Below are 22,688 nucleotides of genomic sequence, written 5' to 3'. Positions count from 1 at the left end.
CATAACATAACGCAGCTTCACAATTGTGTAAGGCGATAAGGTCCAGTTGACACGGATACACATGTTTAAAAATAATGGCAATGCCCCCACCAACTTTCGGCACCCTGTCACACCTAACAACGGCATAGTTGGTCGGCAGAGCTTCTGCGAGGTCCGGGCCAGAGCCATCGAGAAGCCATGACTCAGTGACGAAGAGAGCATCAGGTTGTTCATCGTTTAGGAGGTCAAAAATCTCACGCCTGTGCTTGGGTACAGAACGACAGTTCATGCTAAGAAAGTTATACACAGTTTTCGGGGTAATCAGCAGTTGAGGTGTACAAATACGACATAGCTGTGCGGCCTCAAATGATAGAGAGCAGCCTAAGCATGACTGAGAAAATTTACTAGGCAAACTAAACACAGTGCAATCCGCATTACAGTGGGGTCTATAAGCTCGCAGCATGTTGGCACTATAAGTGAGTGTCTGGGTAAGTTAGAGATTTGACCATGGGGTATGGCCCCTGGGACCGTTTGGGCGCGGACGGGCGCAGACGGGCACACCTTTGGCACGCCGTCGGCTCGCCCGCTGTGCCCGCCCGGCGGACGGGAGAAGCTCGCCATAAATGCCAGAAATGGGTGGGGCGAAAGAGGGCGGGGTGGAAGGACCAACTGGTCCGTATCCCGGCGCCTCACCCAAGATGGCGGCTTCCCTTACAGCGTCCCGAGTCAGCTCCCATTCGGCTGCGGGGACAGCTGTGAGGGTCCAGGTAAGTAAGCAAGTGCCCAACAAAGTGCAACACCCCTTAAAATCAAATTAAAATCAATTTAAGAATGCGAATGTGCAAATTACGCAATAGCAGCTAATCGGGCTGAAAATACCAGATTAAATGGCCTAATGCCCCGGCATTCCGCCTCAGGGTACGACTAGCAGCACATTATGGGTTGGACCTGTGACCACCTGTACTAGCCCTAGCCCTTCCATTAAATCTTTCAGTGCTGCTGTGTTACTATCTTGACTACATTCCAAATGGAAGTTAAAATCTCCCAGGACCGTATAAGCCTTTGCACACAGTGCTTCTTCTAGGAAGTTGGCCGCTGCACCCAGGAACTGTGTCTTGGTGCCGGGTGGTCTGTGTATCAGACAGCCCTTGAATGATTGGTGGTCTGATAGAACTAAATTAAATGCTAAGACCTCGCATGAATTAAATGATTGTGGGAGGAAGCTACCTTTAATCGAGGGGTGATAGATGACCGCGAGGCCGCCCCCTCTTTTCTGTGGTGTATCTAATGTATAGCTAAGGTATTCTGCTGGGGTCGCTTTCACTAGATCCGGCCAGAGGCCGAATCCGTCCATGTCTCCTTAACAAATGCTATTTTAATTTCGTTGTCTTGGATCAACTCGGCAATCTCTAGACTATGCTTGACCAATGATCTTGCATTGATCAGGAGACAGTCAAGATCGCTCCTCTTGGTCTCCCCACTGATCCTGGTCCGCGGGGTCATTGCCTGAGATGGGCTCATAAGAGTATCCGGGATGTGTTCGTGACATACATGACAGATATGAGGGCCTCCTTGTGTGCTCCCATCCAGCCACAGAGCTTTACAACCGGTCTTTCTCTTCCCCGCATTCAGACCCAGGAGGATGTTACGCCCATAAACCTTACGTGGGTATCTGCCTGAGGTGAAACGGCCAGGGATCGTGGCACTAGGCGCGGGACCGGTGGGACGGGCGCAGACGGGCTTGCCTTTGGTGCGCCAAATGGTGCTGAGAAAAAGCCTAGAGCGCTCACCTTGGCCCAACCCAAAATGGCGGCCGTCCGGGCGAGCGCTGGATGAAGATCCTTCCTTCCAGTGCCTCTGATGTACATGAGACACAGCCCCTAGCTCTGCGCTTCAATATTACATTTAGTGGGAGTTAAAATCATTTAAAAATACAATTTTCAGCGAGAAGTAAAATGTTTAAAATTTGACAGTTCGATTCCCAGATGCCCAGAATCCTTGTCAGTGCAATAAACGCAATAGCAGCAAAAGATGAGCAAAGTTGTAACCTGCTCCCGGCTCACGCCTCAGGAGGTATCAGGGCTGAGCAGTCGCGCCAGCCCTGCTTTTAAAATGGTGCTGAGAAAAAGCCTAGAGCGCTCACCTTGGCCCAACCCAAAATGGCCGCCGTCCGGGCGAGCGCTGGATGAAGATCCCTCCTTCCAGTGCCTCTGATGTACGTGAAACACAGCCCCTAGCTCTGCGCTTCAATATTACATTTAGCAGGGAGTTAAAATCATTTAAAAATACAATTTTCAGCAAGAAGTTAAAATTCGACAGTTCGATTCCCAGATTTACATTTTTTCGTTTACTTTTTTATATTCTGTATAAAGAACAAAAATGTTTATATTGGTATTTGGCATGGGTATTCCCTTCTTGTTTTGAAGCAAAGCAAAGCATTACTTTTATGCATAAAATATGACGCCAAGTTGTCACTGTGGATGAAGCCCAGGCAAAATGTGAAATCAATTCACCAGCAGGATCAAGTCTTAATTGGTCAAAAACCCACGCCTGTAGTGGATTTATTTCACCAGCTTTAACGAGAATTATGACTCATGTACAGTGAACCAAGTTTGACTGCAACAGAGTACATAACATGGGGGTGATACTCGAGAAACGGTTCAAGATGGTTTTCAATGAAGAAGAATGATTGGGTGGTAAATTCCTAGCAAGAGAGATGCAGTCAGAATGAAAGAAGTGAATAGATATTAACCAGAAACAAGTTATTTTTCTTCTGTAAGAAAATATAGCATGTACAGCTGGGGCTCACATGGGGACGGTGCAATGTCACAAGCACTAATCTGGTCACTCTTAGGACAACCTGAAGCAATTCTGGTACTGGCCACAAGGTGGCACTATTACAGTATCCACAAATCATCAAAGTGTCAATCATCCAATTACTGTAATCACTAAAGCATGATCTCATTAGGTACGTCATTCACACATTACGTAGCTCTGGAGACTTCTAGAGAAGCAAACAGCTTAGTATGCAAAATAAAAAATGCTCACCACACGTTCTGCAGATACAAGGACTTACCTTTGTCCTGTGGATCTAACAGAGACTGTAGTGCCACACTTTGGGTCCCTTCGAAGCCAGCTCTTGTTGGGCTTGGCAGAAGGCGGAGAGGGGCAGATGGTGACAGAGGAAGTAGGAGGCCGCTGAACTCCATAGACAGAAGGGAGAGGTCGCTGCAAGATCTCTGGGGAACTGGTGCCCGATGTCCATCTGGAACATCCAGAACCTAATGAGGAGTAGAAGTTGCATATATGATTTTATTATTTATTTATTTATACATATTATGGCTCACTCATGAACCAGTACAAGTCAATGCTTAAGCAGTACCTATACAGGGGGCTTCTTAGGTCACCAGGGCTGAGCACATCAGAAGCAGCTATATTCTTTCAGTTTATCCCAAATGGTGAATAGCTCCACTTAGTTCAAACTTGCTGACAAAATGCATGTTTGGGTCATGGAAAAGAAAACCGATGATCCAACTATTGCCAGGGGTAAACTAAGTACTGCTGCAGTATGCAAAATATGTCCAACTAACAAGGGCAGTGCAATTTCCTACTAACCGTGCTCCATTTTTCGTTCTCGCACAGATGAAGGGGAATATTTTGAAGAATGATATTCCAGACTTTACCCTCTGAAGGCTGTCCCCTGAACCTGCATAGTCACTGGTGACAACAAAAAATCTGCCTTGGCTTTCCCTGCCAACATCTATTAAATTCAAGACTTACTACAACCATCTAAAATGGATTTCACACAAAAAAGACCGTTTTTCCAATAAGCTTGCAATATATAGTGCCCAGGGAGAAACCAGCTGTTTCCACACTACACGAATAGCAAAGACGAGCCAACAAAGAAACAAAGAAAAGGACTCAAACTATCAATCATTCCCTACACTAGATGTATTTGCTTCTGCGCCAAACACGGTCCTAGTTGTGCAATTCCAGCCCTTTTTCCACCACCTGCTACAGTAATTCCCAGGACACACCTCCTTACTAGATTTTATCATCTAGGAACAAATCACAGGCCAACTAATATCACTGATAAACACGGACATGCTAGCACCTCTGTATATACTCCGACTACATAGCAAATACAGCAAGATGATGGACGGAGTGCTGACACTTTTCAACCCCCAGTCCGGATGCTTGTTTCCGAGCCAGGTAGGACTTGGCCTGGCAGTTCGGGCTGGACTGTTCCCATGAGGAGCAGGGTCAATGCTGATTTGCATATGGCTGGGTTCAAACTGGGGTAGCATAGTGAGCAAAAGAACGATGGATTAAACCTAGATCTGTGACTGGAGGGGGAGAGGTAGAAAAATTCAGCAGTCCGTCCATCATCTTGTTGTGTTGGCTATGGCTGCCATAAGTGGCCAAGGGTATCCCTAGATTTAGGTCCCTTTCTCGCTGTGTCACTAGATTTAAGCTAGCCTGGCTGATGAGGTGATACCCCGAAACCGGTCACAAGAGGCTTGTTTCCAGTCCAAGGAGGACCTGGCCTGGCAGTTCGGACTGGACTGTTTACACGAGGAGCAGGGTCATGACTGAATGGCACATGGGTGGAATAGTGAGCACAAAATAAATAAATAAATAAAAATCGATGGATTAAACCCAGATCTGTGACGGGGGTGGTTGAAAAGTTTCAGCACTCCGTCCATCATCTTGTTGCGTCTGTTATCCTCCTACTACATACAGGACTGCTAGACCGGCCTTAACAGCAGCACGAAGTAAAATTAATTTAAATACAGGCTTTTCTAATACAGAGGATACGGTTCTACAACGCAATGTTCAGGCATGCCAATCCTAACAGTGATTTTACGAATGTAAAGCATTTGCTACCGGAAGATAAAATAAAGGGCTAAAACCTAATCTTTGTCATAGCTAGATTTTCAAATTCTTTAACGTCTGAAGAACTCTGCTCATCGTCAATACATTTAGAAAGCCAAACGAAATGAGCAGGTACAATCCAGGAGCAACAGGTGAGGTGATGGTAGACTCCAATTCGGAACTCAATTAGGAACATTCGGAACCCAATTTAGGGACATCAAGAGTTTTGCAGGAGTGAATTTCGCAATTTCACGAGCAGCCTGGGGCTTCTTCTTGTTACATATTCTGCAACTACCAGACTCCAATCCTTATTACCAACTAATTAGAGCCTGGGCATCAGCAAGGTGAAAAAGATGAATTAAATTTTGTCTACTGGAAAAAGAATATTGATGGATGCATCAATATTCTATTTCCAGTAGACTGTAGTAGGTGGCTGGCTCTTGAAGGCAGGCATCTTGAAAGTATACAATTGGGGAAGTGTGGTTTATATCGCAGCTACCCTTATAAATTGGTCACATGATCCCATCTGCGTAATAAATACAAAAAAATCCCAGCAAGGGCGCAAATCTTGTACATATGACCTTCAGATATGAGACTCAGATGAAACGTTCAGGCCATTTGATTTTAGGAAGCAAACTGAGCTTGAAAACCAACTCTGCTGGTTAATTAATACACATCGCCGATTCTTGAATCAGCACCAGGGAAACCCTAGACGTTTGGGTAATTGTAACCCGAAGCTGACCCATTCCTCTGCTAGATCAAAGTATTTATTAAAAAAAAAAAACTGATTGCTCCTTACAAACCAGAGCAGAGAAACGGATGTGTCTTTCTATGTCGTGCCGGTTTCAATTGTGCTGAATGCACTCTCTGGATTATCCAAACCGAATCTGCTATTAGACAGTCCTGGAACAAAGCCTTGCTTGAAGAAACAGTAACTTAAACTACTTGACTTTTCCAAAGACGCACCAATATAAAGACCCCAACCGACACAACTTCTAGCAGCAGCAAGATTACACGGTTAGTACCAACTAAATGAACCTGCAGGTCATAAGTCAATGCGATCCGTCCGTCTATCCAGGGCATGAAGAATTAGAACTAAGCAGTGGAATTGTAGCTTGATATATAACTGCATGAAAAGTCCTGCATGTGCCAAGACGCTCAAATACTCAGGAGTTAAACATCTGTGCAAACCTTCTGACAAACCTGCTCGGCAAGGCTTCTCTAGTCCATAAAGGAGTCGATTAGAAGAAATTACTAAATTCCAACCTCCCAAAGAGATCTGTGCCTTACTGTTAGAGTAAAGAAAAACGTTAACACAAACAAACAGCACTATTTCAAATGCTGCTGCTATCTCTTGCGATTATGCTGCAGCTTCCCGATTTCTGTAAAAGGTTTGTTTTATATAAACAAAAAATAATTCATTGAATACATGAGGCATAGTTCTGCTACAATCACTGTTCTGGTGAAAGGCTCTTCCCCCCCAAATCCCCTTTGTCCTCGGTAGTGATGACCTTTCCCCAGTGCACACTACTTTGTTTCTCTCTGTACCCTACAGTCACACCATCAACATTCCTAAAAATTCTGAAGAATGACTTCAAGCCCTTTTAAAAACAAAACAATCCGGAAGATCATTGGTACCAATTTCTATTGAGGTACCATCTTCCTCTGCTCTTTTGCTCACTTTATCAGAATTTCCAACTATACTAGTTTAACACACCCGCAGAAGCTCCTGCTCTCCCATCTCCTTCACAAACATGTCCTCCAGCTCCTGATCTTCTAGGCTGCGGTGACGGCGCAGTCGATGTCTGATGAATGGAGAAGTCCCAGGGCATGAAGGAAGAGCGTCCTGCAACAGAAGGCCAGTGTTCAGATGAGGCACTTGAAAGCAGCAGATTGGGAGAATATTAAACATAGCCCCAGAGGAAGAAATACACAAGAAGGAAGAAACCAAAAGAATGGACAGTCAGCTCAGAGATCATTGCTTCATAGAAGACAGATAGCCAAAGATGACGTATTCCTACTTTACATATGCAATCAAAACAAACACTCATTTGCGGTCAAGGTGTTAAATTCTCTCCTCTTCAGTTACCCGAGTGCCAGCTGAGCACAGTAACTGAATTGACAAGCATCCTGGACACACACACACCTCCCAGTCTCTTCCTGACACCCACCCTTTCCTTACAACCCCCACTTTGGCGCAGCCATCAGTTTCGCTTATCCCATTTCACAGTCTACCTGCACAGAGTAGAGGTTGGCGTACATGTACGAACAGCCGCCAGGCTGTGGTCCAAATATCAATAAACATGAGTGAACCTACCCGTGGGAAGCCAAGGGCGTGATCTCCCAGAACTGGCGAGCAGTTGGCTTGGCTGCCTTGACTGAGCTTGGTCTTCTGCAACTGTTGCTTTACCTTCACGACCTAAGGGCAGAACAATTTGAAGTGACTGCCTCTTGTTTTGTTGACTGGATTGTGCTCAGAGTGCCTTCATAGCGCAAACACCTCTCCTTTCCACCTAGTATGTACAAACCACTTTCCATCCTTCCATCCACACGTTGCAATTAGAAAACTTAGGGAGAACTTGGTTTGAAAGGAATTGGGGAGTGGAGCCTGTAATATGTAAACAGTGCATGCACTGACAGGCACCACTTACCTCTATTTTATAGTAACATTTTTTATCAGAAAGGCTCATGCCCCTTGAGGAGATTGTTTCCACAGCTGTGCAGCAAAGAAATCCATCCTTTTCTTACAATATGGATTTATTTTTCAGGTTGAATTTCACAGGTATTTCAATGCCACACCACAGATTTTACACATTAAAAAGTCTGAAGTGAAGCTTCAGCCTATACTCGGATGCAAGGAGTAAATACGTATAGAGGGACATTTTAAAAGAGGACAGGGTAAATGCAGAGGGGAGGGTGAGTTATTATAGAGTGTACAGCTCAGGGAGTTCACAGGCCTCGTTTTGTTTTGCCCCACCATTTATATGAGACTCCGTGCATGTGGATTAAATTGCCATGGATGGAGACGGATGAAAGGAGGGAGAAATGAAATGTTATGGTGAGGTCAGAAGCTACAAAAGATGGTTTGCAATGCCTCATTAAAGGGATCGGATTTAGGACAGCGAAAGGCTGACCCCAGTCAAATAATGAAGGGAATGCTCTGAAATTGCATTTGGGGTGGTTAAGTGATGTGCTCATATATTGTCTGGATTGTTGCAAGCCTGCTTCACACTACTGTTTATCAAAAATGGCGGGAGAGAGCTTAGGAGGAACAAACTGGTTAAATGTTGGATTGGGTTGTGAGGAGAGGAATAGGATCTCAGTGGCTGGAAGATGGTCACGGTCTGCCCTGGTAAAACATGCAAGATTTATGGAATTTGAACCCTGTGGTGGGTTCTGCCCTGCTAACATACTGTGATCCTTTCTGCACTGTGTCGTCCTTCAGTATCCTTGATACGAGACTGTATTATTCCCCTAAGCCAGATCACTTGGCTGGCACTGACAGATGTGGTTACATAGCCGATCAAATCATTCTAGAGAATGAACGCACAGGTAATCAGGGCCATTATAATATTATCCTGTTGACAAATGGGGCGAAAGACCACTGTGAGCTCGTCTGATTCGACGTGCCTTTACTCCTGTTCCAAGCAGGACACGAGGACAAGCTGGTATGTCCAATACATGGAATGCCTGAATACCTTTCGGAGGAAACCTTTTTGGTTGGAATTTCTTTCCCTTATGGATACAATTTCATGAAGTGATGCTTCCTACAACAAACAAGACTTCGCCCCGATTATTGTGAAATATATATAGTTCATGGTATTCTCAAAGCACTTTTAAATGTTTCTATACGAGAATCATGCATTCCCCTTGAATGGAAACGTGCTATGGTGGTTCCTTTGTTGAAAAAGTCGGGAGCGGATCCTACGGTCATGTCAAACTTCCGCCCTATCTCACTGCTGCCGGTCCTTTACAAAATTTTGGAAAAGCACATTAATTGTCAACTCTCAGCCCACGTGGAACGTTCAGGCTTTTTACACCCGTCCCAATCGGGGTTTAGAACTCATTTTTCTACTGAAACCACTTTGCTAGGGGTCACGGAGAAGTTGCGCTCCTGCTTAGACAGAGGGGAGACAAGGGCGCTCATTTTACTTGATCTGAGCGCCGCATTTGACACGGTGTCACATTCCATCCTTTTAAAATCTCTCCAGTCAGCAGGAGTCGTAGGACCTGCGTTAACCTGGCAGTCCTCCTTTCTCAGTGACCGTACATTTCAGGTTTTCTCTTCTAAATTCTCATCTACTATTAGGTCATCTGCGTACGGAGTTCCCCAGGGGTCCACTCTGAGCCCTATGCTCTTTAACATCTATGTGAGACGCCTGGCATCAATTGTAGAGGATGCGAGTTTATCCCTCTTCTCGTACGCCGACAACACGCAAATCATCTTCTGCTGGTCTTCTACCAAGGAAGGGTCTTCTTCCTCTCTTCAAGCTGGTCTACGGCGGGTCTCGGAGTGGTTGAGTGCTAATCTTTTGAAATTAAATGGAGAGAAAACCAAGGTGGTCATTCTAGGTAAACACAAGCACCTTTGGGGGCCCCAACATTGGCCATTGGAAATGGGCACTCTCCTTCAACCAGTTACCCATGTCCGTAACGTGGGGTTCATCACAGACAATAACCTGTCAATGCGGCAATAGATGGTTAGCGCGGCGTCCACATGCTTTACTATTCGAAGATGGCTGCGGAAGATTATCTGGATGCTCCCTGACTCAACAAAAAGAACTGTGGTCCAGGCGCTGGTCACCTCGCGCCTGGACTACCGGAACGTTCTGTACCTTGGGGGAAATCAGGAGGTGCTAAAGAAACTCCAGGTAATCCAGAATTCCGCTGCCCGTCTTGTATGTCAGATCCCAAGGAGATCATCCATCTCTCCTGTCTTGCAGGATTTGCACTGGCTCTGCATTGAGAGCCGTATTAAATGTAAACCCTGTGTCTTATTTTTAAAATCAATCAAGGGTCTGCCCCTCTTTATCTTAGGGAGATTGTCCTTCTCTATGTCCCTCTTCGGCCCCTACGCTCAGCCACTCAAGGCAACTTGGTAACACCTAGCTGTAGACTATCCAGAATGGGTGGTTGTTCCTTTGCAGTCCTCGGCCCCAGATTATGGAATTCTCTTCCCTGGGCTATGAAGCAGGAACCGTGTTATCTTAGGTTCTGGCGCGATCTTAAGACCTGGCTCTTTTCTCAGTGATTAGTTATTTGGTTATTCAGTTGCAGTAGTCTAACTACCTGCGCCGGGAAACCCTGTCTAGGGTACCTGTGCGCAATATAAATTTAATAATAATAATAATATTCCAGGCTACATAACGAAGTAGATACAATTCTTCAATATAGGTTGAAGCAAGTGCAATTTACTAAATAGTTAAGTATATGGTACGCCACTATGGGAGAATGGAGTATGCTTTGTACACTACCAATAACACACAGAAAGCAATACATAGATTGTCTTACTTCTTTCCAGTTAGGGTCACTGGATATTTCTAGCACAAGAAGTAAAGACAGTACATATTACATGCACTTAAGGCCTGGTGCTGTAACGGTAAGTCGGGGAGAGTTAGCAGGTCAATTGAACACCTCAAGTGAAGAGACTTGGAACATATCTAAGCACACAAGATGGGGAAACAGCCTTTCCTATGCAGCTTCAAGCACGCATTGTTTAAAAGCAGGCTAAACAATGCTTGCCTTAACCACGTATATGCCAAAAACATGCATTTGCCTGGTTAAGGCAGTTAGTGTTTCAAGCTTACTAAGCAGGCATGGAGGGGAATCAGAAGGGAGGACCTGCATGAATGATGGGGACGCTAGAAGGTAAGTTGGGCTGGGGTGAGGGTGGTAGGTTTTAAGTAAGGGGGCCGGTTTGAGGGCTCAGGGCTGGGGTCAGGGTCAGGGTAGGTTAATGTAGGGGGCAGAGTTTTAGGGCTTAGGGCGGGGGGGATTTAGGGCTCATGGGGAGTTGGGATAGTTTAACGTTTTAGGGGTGGGGTCGTTTTTACGGCTTAAAGAGGTGTTTTCGGGTTATAGGGCAGGGACCAGGATTTTAGGACTCAGGGTGGAGGGGGATGGGGTGTGAGCTTTACCACCCATCCCTTTATCAAACATGCCTTTCCCATGAAATTGCATGGTAAAAGCATGCATGGTAAAGGCATGCATTGTTTAGATACATTTGTTGTTGGGGCTGCGTGGTAGATGCATGCATGATTCAGCCATTCCTGCCTTTATCATACAACCCACTAGATGTACTGCAGGAGATAAGGAAACAAGTTTGCCTAAACATGCATTCCTTTGGTTGCACAATCATAAAAATACTTACCTCTTTATGGTACTCATTGTTGCCCCATGATGCAGACCTCTTGTGAGACCCTGTATTGGCTCCGTTCAAAGCTGTTTCAGGCCACGACGAAGGAGTCTGTAGAGAGGGAAAATGTGTAAGCGTTTGTGTATGAGAAATCGGAGCTAGAGACTAAAGGAAAGAAGTGTGTGAACAATTAAATCTAGCCCCTATCAGCTCCAAACAAATGTAATCTAGGTTTTGAAAATTCACCATAGAACCTGCTAAAAAAGAAGCCAGTTTTGGATGTCACAATTACACAGAACTTCTGCCTGCATTAAATACCGCAATGACCATGTAGCTCCAGATTTTTACTTTTAGCGTGATGAATCAAACTCCCAAGTGAAAAACATGGCAAGATAAACAGCCCTGCTACCGTGCCACCCACCTCTAATGTCCAGCCAGTAAGATACACCCACCAAGCTGCTGATGAAATGAAGTCTGTGCTCTTTGGCACTCATTATTGCCCTCTCCATCTCTGGATATTCAGGTGTGTGCAAGAAACACCTTGCAGATTTTATAAATGACCCTTTCCCAGGTACCACTGTGTCTGTGGTGGGTGGCAACAGAACATTCTGCTGTACAGAGGCATTTCTCCCTGCCCAACCACTGTAAGCCTCCCACCAGCCACTAAACTCCATTGCACTCCCTTTGTTTTGGCACCTGTTTGCTTGATTAGAGGTCACCCTCAAGAAACCTTCTGATTACTCCCATTATGATCCAAATGAATTTCCCTTACCAGAGTTGTACTAGGGACTAGCCTTCCTCCACTCACATCTTGATTTGGAGCCGCTAATGTGTCCGTCAACTCAGGATTCCTCCCATCCTGTATATTCCCAGTAACCTCAGACTGATATACCACTCCCACTCCTTAACACCTCATTCAGACATACGCCACTACTGTAGTCCATAGTTGTGCCATCAGCCGGCTTTTTGAAATAGACTCTCTATGGCCAGGTTTCTATGAGAATACTTGGCTCTGAGCAGGCCGTGTCAAGCCAAGAGAAGACAGCTATAGAAACAATAAAAACCATACCCAACTAACACACCAAATTCACATCAGATGTGTTAGCCTGGCAGCTATGAAGGTGTTGCCAACCTATCCTTTAAGTTTTACAAAAAAAATACGAACAAGTAACTTTTCTTGACGTTTAATGGAATTCACTTGTACTCCGATGTCTGGATTTCCAGAATGGGAGATTTGACAAATTTTCATTAAAGTCCTGATTTTCTGCAGATGCACATTATCCTTTGGCAAAAATCCAATATTAAAATCAACAGTAACATGTCACTATAGGTGTGATGTTACACCGTAAGCTGCAAAGAGCAATTTTCCTTTTACTAAGTACAAAACACACTAATTACTATGAAGCTACACTGAAGACACCCTGAGCCTTACCAAATCAGAATGCACAGTCTTGCAGACCCATAGCCTCCAAGTGGTGATGGGCATAACGCAAGGTAATTACCATACCTAGGAAGCACAGTAAGAGGTGACTAGTTTCCAGGAGTGCTGCAATAGTTGTCGGTGAACGAAGGATTGGTGGGTTGTTGAGGGTGTATGCCTGGCAGGTAAAACCATATATTCAGTCAAGAGTTCCACTAAGCTCATGAGAAAAGCAGGAAATGCCAGATGCTGGTATTTCGGCTCCAGCTGTGGTGAAACAGCTTCCTGACTCTTCAGCAACAGACAAACAGCTGAAAAGACAACAATGAGAAACCACAAAGCACACACAGTTTCACCCATGAGTAAGGGTAAATAAAATGCCATCGCACCCAAAGAATTACTCTCAGTAAAACATAGGCACAGAGCCTTGGTGCAGCACCGTCAAACCGTATCGTAACTAATGCAACCTTCATTTCACTGCCAGCTTCCAACAAAGATATTAAACAGCCCCACATAAGCTTTATTAATTAGGAAAAAAACGCAGGTTTCACTACTACACAACAAACCACCACTGGACAACACAAACGTTTGTAAATGGACAATGCAAATCATGAGAGCTGTGCAACTATGCTCCTCCGTTTCCTTACTCACAGACCTCGCATCAAAGACACTGGCTGGCTGCAAGTTACTGTACAAGAGAACATTAAATAAACCAGCGGACATGCTGTAAACACATGGCCACCCAATCTTTCAGTTTTCAAAATCCTCTCAACAGATCACATATACTTCCCAGCATTACCAGTGCTTAGCAATGTAGCGGTCATAAGCCAGGACTTTCCATAATGTTGTTTCACTGAGAAAGTCTCTACCACTACTGATGATGAGCAGTTCCATGCATTATTTTTTTGGAAGGGGGTTGCGTGTGTGTGAGAGGAGGGGGGGGGGGGGGGGGAAATCACTGATCAACCATTTAAGCCTCCCCAATCCATCTCTCCCTACAGTCTCATTTTATGAAGGGTTTGTGGAAAGCATGCTTCCCCTCCCTCTCGGTGTTTATTCACTTTAGGAACTGGATTGTTTCCAACAAAGCATCCCCCTTCAGAATGTACTTGTTTACATTCTTGAGCTTCTTATCGTACAACGTGTACTTTGAACTTTCACCATTTTGGCAGCCCCCCCCGAACTAGCTCCAAATTACATTTATACTCTGGACATGCAGCACTGAGAGGAAGATTAGACTACAGATGAAGTCTGATCAGGCTGTCTCCAGTGGCAAGCAAGAATCTCTTCAGTCGGCCACAGCTCTGCCACCAATTGCAAATTATATTTACAAGTTTAAGTATTGTTATTTGCTTCAATACATTGAAATTATCCGGTGCAACCATCTTAAAATCTTTTCACTGTTTCGAGAGCCTACAGAAGCAGGACTTGGATGCAGCGTTTTGAACTAAATATAGCTGGTTACTCAGATCATAACGTTTACCTAAAAATTGAACCTCGTTGTTTCCACTTCCTCCCTGGTATCTACGTTCAGACAAAACTATCACAAGTGTTCCTGCTCTTTAGAAATAGTACATAAGCACATTTCTACAATAGTCACTTTTCCACCTAAAATCTAAAATGAAGAAACTACAGAAGACACACAACTGCAGTACCCATGAAATGTACAGATATCTTAACACTGTACTTTATAACTTCCCCAGTGGCTTTTTTCTGCAAGAGATTTTCTGTCTTTGTTAGGGTCTACACTTATGTAAGCCAATATTAACTTTTTACTTCTACCCTCTGGGAAAATGGGCTCATTCAAGTACTAAAGCCAGTGTTATGGGAAGATACAGTGGAGGATGCCCATGCAACCTGTGTTCTGACCAGGACATCTCATCTTAAAGAGACTGGATGAAAAGGACACCCACAACCTTTGGGAAGAGAGAGTTGATGTTCTCAGCACAGCATTCCATGTGTGTATTCTAGCAGCTCCAGATTTTTTTAGGATAGAAACCATGCAAAAATAAATGTAAAACAATTTAAAAAACACACAAGGACCCCGTTTTGCAAGTTGCATTTGCCCATTGTGCCTTCCAACATAGCCCACTCCCACAATCCTACCCAGCAGCAGTACTTTAGTTGCACAGAGTCTCTATTCTGCATCATGGGACAGTTGACAGCAGATGGATTGGCTAGGACCAAAAGAGAAGTTCAGCACCAATAACTTAAGGGTGAACCGCAGAAGGCCACAGAGTCCATCTCAGATGGGGAAATCGAGGATCCTCTAAAGGTGCAACCTCACCACTTAATGTGTTATGAACTGGACGGGCTGTGCAAATCCAGGCTACAGGAGTTTTTGAAAGCTCCGAAACTTAAGAAAGACATTACAAAGAATGGGATGGACAAAGTATCAGTTTATGAATCAGGGTGCAAAAAAAAAAATCCTGAGAGAAATTGATCAAGTTAACTCTTTGAAAGATTGTGGCCTTCCTGGTCTTAATAGACCTAGGATACATATTTCCCCTTAACTATTACATGTAGAAATTGGATGGTGCTGGGGCAAGAGCGGTGGGAAGGGGGGGGGGGGGGGGAGGCTGTGCTGGATTTTGCTTTCCAATTAAAGATAATAGCCTTTTGGTTGAATTGTGCTCAAGTATCTCCACAAGATGCCTTGTGCTGGTGACTCAATATTTTTGAGGTGGGGGGGCTTGTACATCTTTTCTCAGAAACAACTGGGTTCTAAAAGCACATTGTTTTGGTTGAAACTCCCCAGCGTAGTAATATTCCAAAACTGGGGAGGGGGAGGGGGTTGGGTGAGTGGGACTTTACAGGCATTTAACATTGGCATGGAGACGCTTTGTGGCCGTTTTACACGAATGGTACAGGGCTTTTCAAAACTGAATGAAACCAAAAATGCAATTTTGGCACACCTAGGCAAATGGGTGCAGGCTCCTTGCAGATGGGTCTAACGCTGTGATCAGGGCCTCAGGACCCACAATGATACTTACTGCTTCCAACTGGGCAAGAGAAGGGTGTGTCAAGCTACTCACATGAAGATAATAAGAACACATTTGTATGGATTTAGACAAAAAAGAGGCTAAAGCAGGTCAGGCTTACTGCAGGAATTGATGTTTTAACCAAGCAATTCCCAACTCCTTGGGAAGGCACTGCAATAAAATCTATTCAAAGTGTAGTGTTCTGCATGGTCCTTTTCTTTTTCTCTGCTAGACACAGCTGATATTTTGACTTGCACATTTAGAAACCAGAAACTTGTTTATTTGTGCAGGTGTTTCCTTTATGGTGTATAAGATTACTGTATTCAGTTTCTCAGTCTCAGGTGCACAACCTGCCTTTTCTTTGCAGAAGAGAGCTGTAGACTAGCTTGTTTCCCTTTTCATGACCTTCCCTTCCATCAGAAGAGGTATGAGGGCTCTGTGGATGGTGGCCACTTTCCTCGGAAGCCCAGTAGGTGATCAGGACTGCCCTTCAGTGAATCTTAACAAGAACTGTCAGGGCTGGGATACAAGAGGGAAACTATATTTCAATCCTGTCCTCCATTGAAGCCCAATAGCAGAGATCATCAAACCAATTTAGATGAGACCAGTCTTGGTATTTAAATGAGAGGGTACCAATGTAAAATGGGCTAAACAAGATAAGCCTAGTTTTTGAACGTTACTAGTGTAAAATTGTTAAAAACATGAACTGACCGCTCATATCAGGGCTTTTGTCGTAAAGGAGAGACAGTCACACTCCAGGTGTGGGGAATTACAATAGGGTGTTTTCCCCTATTACATCTGTAAGGTGCTTCATATGTTGGGGTTTCAGTGATAAGCATTGTATGGGACTGGAGGCAGGCATGCGTCTGCTGCCTTTCACCTGCTAGAGAGGCACAGAAACACAGACCATCCGAAGTGAGGGGGGGGGGGGTCTAGGAAGAACGATTATGTGTGGCCCCATACCGCTTTAGTCAAGCCTGGAACACAGCTGGAAGTCGGAGAAGAAAGGGATACCCAGATCCACAAACTAGTGTGGAGCAGGGCTAATGATCAGATCAAGTCAGTGGTCAAGGTAGGTCACATTCCTACACATAGTTTGAGGATTATGTTCAAGTTCTACAAAATCATCATTGTCAGCTGATCCATTGGTTGGTTCAGTCCAACAACTCAAGGACACCGAAGGAGTCATCCCGTGAAAGAGACCAGTGGGCCAGTCACAAACGGTCTGGCACTGGACTCAGTGAAGATTTGTTTGTGGAACTGGAAACCGAGTGGCAAAATTCACTTACAATCACTGTGAACTGGCATTCAGGAGGTAGGCTGTTGCTTGAACATGAAATACCTTGACAAAACATATACAAGACGGGTTTAGCAAAACAGGAACAGTTCGTTTAATTAAACAGTGCAGCCAGGAGAACAGTTACAGGCATAGGGTTGACGACTGTCTAAACTTACAATCTACAAAGTAGTTCATGCAATCCTTTTTTGGTAAGGAATGTGAACCGCGGTCTTTGAAGCCATAAATTAAAGTATTCGATGAGGAATCCTGATGGGCCTCGACCTTGTGTGATCACAATATGGCCATTGGGTAACTTGTCCAGAGGTCTGGCATGAGAAGGGCATGATTACTGTGTGTGCTGTGTCCTGATTGGCTGAATTTATGGGGTTTTGGGAACACGGGTACCCGTTCGGCCATGTGTGCTTTCATGGGACCATTCTCCCAGGACCATTGTGGTGTCTCTGCACCCATCTGTGGGTCTGATCTGAGGTTTCCTGTTCACACGTTTGTCCGCTGGCTTCGTGCCACCCCACCAGTACCTGTGAAACAGTGACCTTGGGCCTGGGTCTCAGCGCCTGCCTGACTACCTATTTCTGAGTCAGGGTTGACATGAAGTTCATAATGAGCAAATTTTTCAATAGAAATGCAACCTCGTTTTTATACAATAATGAATTGTTATTCATATTGACATCTACTTTTTCAATATTACAAGACTATCCAGAGGAAGGAGAAGACTCCAAAGTCAGAGCAAAAGCCTGACTTGGGATGGCGCCATCTACATGGTTATGCAGACTCAGAAAGATCTGATAGCTTGTCTGCCATGGAAACGCAAATCAGACACTGCTACAGGAAGCTTGGAAGCTGTGAACGGTCATGTGCTTGCAGAGGAGGACTGACTCTCATCCAGCCCCCCTGTTCTGACCTAAGGCTAGAGGCTGCCTGGAGCTAGGAGTAATGCTGTGTGACTGGACAGGTAGGAAGCCTTCAGTAGCTACTTGCGAGTACTGCACATGAACTTTCATTGGCTGTCCATGCTGAATTGACAAGCACTGTAGAATAAAACTGTCGCTTTAAGAAGCTAAAACCTTCTAGTGACCAATCCAATTTTAGTCATTTTGGCCCTATTCTTATCATAAAATACGTTTTGATTTTACTGTATTTGACTGGGAGCTTTAGTGAGTGGTTTAGTGATGCAAGTGTTGCACTTGTCCTGTTAACCCTAAAGGCACATTCTCCGACATTGCCTCACTTCTGTCTCAATTCTGCGCTGCTAGGGGTAGGCAAAGCTGTATAGAGAAATAGTGTTTAAAAGTAGTTCTCAGTTTTTCATGTAGTGGTGGGAGAATTTTCCCCACCTGGTAACCTGGGTTCCTACAATAAGTTTATGAATAAATTATATCACTCCGTACTATATAGCCTCCAAAAACTTCACTTATCGGGGACCTTAATTTACATCTTGACGACCCCTCTATCTCCTTCTGCTCTAATTTGTTAGAGGATCTGACGGCCCTCAACCTGACCTTAGCCAACTCTGGACCTACCCATAAAGCGGGCATTTACTTGACCCCATTATTTCTAATATCAACGAGTTAAAATGGCACGATACCATCCCCATTTGCTGGTCTGACCACCATCTAGTAAAATTTAGCATCAATCTCCCACCTACTACCATTATGCAATCTGTTTTTTCAGCTACGTCCAGGAAAAACTGGAAATTACTGGACATGGCGAAACTCCACGCAGCACTCCACGAAAACCCTCCTACGAAAGGTTACAACATGGATAGCTTAGCAGTAGCTACCCAAAAATGGCTCAGTGACGCCGCTGATCACTGCTTACCCACCCCTCATATCAAAGGAAACCTACACAGTCACCCTGCCCCATGGTTTAATGACCTTTTGAAAACTGAAAAATCTAAATGCAAGGCACTTGAGCGTCAATGGTGAAAAGACTACGCCCCTGACGCAAAAAAGACCTACCATGCAGCCAGAAATCTATACCACACTGCTTGTGCGAAAGCGCGAGCTCTGTTTGTCTCAAACACCATCATGGAAGCTACCAATAAGCCGAAAACTGTTTAATAAAGTTAAAGAACTCGCAGGTGCACAAACCACAGCTACGGCTCCCCCTCTTAACACTCTCCAATGCCAAGATCTAGCCTGTTTCTTCACCGAAAAAATTGAGAAAATCATCAGGGACATTAAAACTAACAACAATGAACCACCCCCTCTAGCTGACACGGAATATGCTCCCTCTTGTGAGAATACCCTTGAATCTTGGCCTCCCATCACGGTTAACATACTGAAAATCATTTTTAAGACCATCAAATCCGGTTCCCCCAGGGACCAGATTCCTATCAAAGTAATTAAACAACTGGACGATCGCTCCCTGGAAATCATTGTGGACACGCTCAATTCCTCGTTCGAACTTTTCACAGTTCCGGCCCTCTGGAAACACGCCATGATAACGCCACTGTTAAAGAAGCCCACAGCAAATCCAGAACTTCCGGGGCAAATTATAGACCCATATCCTTGCTCCCTGCTTTCTCCAAATGCTTAGAGAGACACGTCTACTCGGTCTTATCCACCTTTGCGGAAAACAACTCGCTCTTGCACCCTTTGCAATCGGGTTTTCGGGCTGGGTTCTCGACAGAAACCACCCTCCTAGGAGTTACAGAACATATCCGGAACCTCCTTGATAATGGCAAACGGTCGCGCTCGTGCTCTTAGACCCGAGCGCGGCCTTTGACACCATATCCCACGAAACACTCATCAAGGAGTTATACAGAAACGGTGTCCGTGGGAAAGCGCTCGAATGGATCCGGTCCTTCTTGGCTCAACGGACATTCCAAATTACATCCTCCTTGGCCTGCTCCGACACTTTCAAAGCCCCGCACGGAGTGCCACAGGGATCTATCTTGAGCCCTCTGTTTTTTAATCTTTACCTCAGACCCCTGGCCAACCTAGCGGAAAGATCCGGACTTACCCTCATGACCTATGCAGATGATTCCCAAATTATTTTCTCCCCATCAGAATCTTGCCATCATCTCCGTCTCTCCTCAAAATAGGGCTTCAAAACATCCTGAATTGGATGACAAGAAATCAACTAAAGCTTAACGGAGACAAAACAGAGATTCTTCTCTTAGGGGAACAACGAGATCTCTGGAACCCCTCACACTGGCCCAACCAAATGGGCAATCTTCCCACCCCAGTTACTCAAGTACGTAATTTGGGAGTCATCATGGATAGCTCCCTCTCCATGAACCAACAGGCCAGCAAAGTTGTCGGCCTATGCCTTACCATCATCAAATGGCTGAAGAAAATCCTCTGGATGCTGCCTTCCTCCACTCAAAAAACCGTAGTCAATGCCCTCATAACATCACGGCTTGACTACGGCAATATTCTGTACCTTGGTTCCAACAAAGCTGTCGTCAGTAGACTACAGCTTGTCCAAAACGCAGCTGTTCGACTATTGTGCAGAATCCCCAAAAATTCGGGAGTCTCGAGCTACCGCCATGAACTCCACTGGCTCAGGGTAGAAAGCAGAATCCGTTTCAAAGCCCTGAACTACATGTTCAGAATCAAAGCTGGTACTGTACCCAAATACCTTCTAGCGTTGGCTCAAGCTTACACTCCCTAGCGAAACCTTCGATCACAATCAGCTGCCAACTTCTGCGTACCAAGATTCAAACTGGCAAAAATGGGAGGCAGATCTTTTGCCCACCTTGGACCATCCCTCTGGAACGCACTCCCTCCCTTCATTCGAAAGGAGGAAAACCATGCTAGGTTTAGAAGGTACGTAAAGACTTGGCTTTTCGAACAATAACTAGAATAGCCAGAAATTCCTTGCCCTCATTTTGCTGTATCTCGGCGCCGGGAAATCCTTTTTGGGTAGCTGTTGCGCCTTATAAATTAAAAAAATAAATACATAAATAAATAGGGTGGGACATTTGGGTGGTTTTTCTACATAAGGAAAGTTACTCATCTGTAACAGTTAACCAGTTAGGGAACGATAGGTGGGTTGATTATGAAACCGGCGTGGATCCTTAATTGCAGCTCAGGTTCCATAACGGAATCTTCATTAAAGTCTGATATTAGTCCCAAGTAAGCACCACTCACTATAGAAAATGAGTTTTAAAAGAAGCCGACGCGGGTACTCAATGTAGCTTGAGGTCCAGCCTGTTGGTGTGGATGGATTATTCCAAGGTTAAGACTCCGCAAATGATCACCTACCAGCTCTGTTAGATTACTGCATAAATATTGAAAACACAATTACAATAAGAAAAATCAATGAAAAAAAATTCAGAATGTTAAAAATGAAAAGTGCTGATGGAGCACCATTTCGTCAGTACAATCCTGACAGAATCAAAACGTGTTTAAGATAATCAATTGCATCATCTTATAATAGAAAAGTGTACATACACTTAATGGTTTCTTTTATTACTCTTCTGGATATACCCGTTACTTCTTTAACACCATTCATGGTCACTCTCCATAACCAGCGAGCCACTCATAAGCACAGTCACATCTCTGTGTAAATTGATATTTTAAGGTTATAAGGAACATCAGAGATTGTTTTTTACTTCTGAAAATCTTGCAGGGAGATCGATGCCTCTCGTATAGTTGTGCTGGACAGCAATGAGAGTACAGATTCGGGCATTATGAGCTTATGCTTAGCCTCAAGCTAATTACAAGCATTTGCAAATGTGCATTGGCCTCAATTTGCCAAAGCTTAGAGGGTGCCACCCTGGCGTTTGCCAATGCTGGATGCTTTTAAAATGTGCAGGCAGTGACAAAGACCATATAGGAGACTGGCCATCTTAAAAGGATATTTCTTCTTTAATTATGTAATGCAACGCAATGGTCATCTTGAAAGTATAGAAAATACTGTTTGATACTTTAGAGATGGCAGCCATGTAGCAAGAGAGAGCAAGAGCTGTACTAGTAGGTAGAAGGGAGGATAGAAGGCGAAAGCGAAAACCATCTATGCCTGATCTCTTGTACCAAAGATACAATATAAGGAATACAATATAAGGAATAATAGTGGTCTTCTCATTTGTTTAACGGCTCAGTGTAAAAAAGAAGACATGCTGGAAATACAAAGGGCTAAAATAGATATTGTTCTTTCAAACACTCTTTATAATCCGGTCTCTTGTATTGGTAGGAAAATCATCAGGCAAGTCTCGTGCCCATCTGGTACCTTATAGGGAGATATATCAAATGAGTACTAGATTAAAAGGCAATTCAGATTTCTGGTTGTTATAGAAGTTTATAGCGGTCTGTAAGATTCTCAAAATGAACAAGCCATGTTGAAACAATCAAATAGCATTTGCTAAGCATGCTAATCACCGTGGTATTGTAGTGTAGTTCCTAAATTCCTAATAGGCTCTGCGCATTGGAATAATATATCCTATAGATTTGATGTAGGACTCAGGTCGACTATGTCTCTATCGAATATATTAGACTTAATTGTGAGTGCCAGCTAGCTCAGAGGTCACTAGAAATGTTCTCGAATACACAAGAAGGGATTAGTTTCTGACAACGCATAAAACATGACAACTTTGTTTCCCCAAGACTAAAACTGATCTCCAGAGTCGTGGAAACAATAGATAGATATTTTACTCAGTCAATCGTGCATACTTAGTTTCATCAGAGGTGCAGAGAAATAGAGAGACAGGCGTTTTCAATAAAAGTATTTATTGAACAGTCTTCTTTCTCATGCAGAAGAAATTAACTGCTACAATCGTAATACTGGCTGTAAAGTATAATGCGTACAGCAAGAAGAGTATTATGAAATAAT

The 22,688-nt window shown here is 44.2% G+C and overlaps 1 protein-coding gene and 1 long non-coding RNA gene across 4 annotated transcripts in view; one reads left to right on the top strand and one right to left on the bottom strand.

The window, feature by feature from the left end:
- FAM117A (family with sequence similarity 117 member A) overlaps nt 1-22,688 on the bottom strand; it is a 105,732-nt gene that overhangs the window by 19,852 nt on the left and 63,192 nt on the right. For both annotated transcript variants that reach the window (XM_078645260.1, XM_078645261.1), the window contains exons 3-6: nt 11,225-11,320; nt 7,172-7,273; nt 6,572-6,700; nt 3,056-3,260 (exon numbers count right to left, since the gene is read on the bottom strand). In XM_078645260.1, coding sequence (XP_078501386.1) covers nt 3,056-3,260; nt 6,572-6,700; nt 7,172-7,273; nt 11,225-11,320 — 532 coding nt within the window. The remainder of the gene's footprint in view (nt 1-3,055; nt 3,261-6,571; nt 6,701-7,171; nt 7,274-11,224; nt 11,321-22,688) is intronic.
- Nucleotides 1-22,688, top strand: part of LOC144755891 (uncharacterized) — a 226,891-nt gene that overhangs the window by 143,925 nt on the left and 60,278 nt on the right. The window lies entirely within an intron of this gene.

The sequence above is a fragment of the Lissotriton helveticus genome, chromosome 5_1 (assembly GCF_964261635.1).
Source record: "Lissotriton helveticus chromosome 5_1, aLisHel1.1, whole genome shotgun sequence".
NCBI classification, from domain to species: domain Eukaryota; kingdom Metazoa; phylum Chordata; class Amphibia; order Caudata; family Salamandridae; genus Lissotriton; species Lissotriton helveticus.
This window is presented reverse-complemented; position numbering and strand designations above follow the sequence as displayed.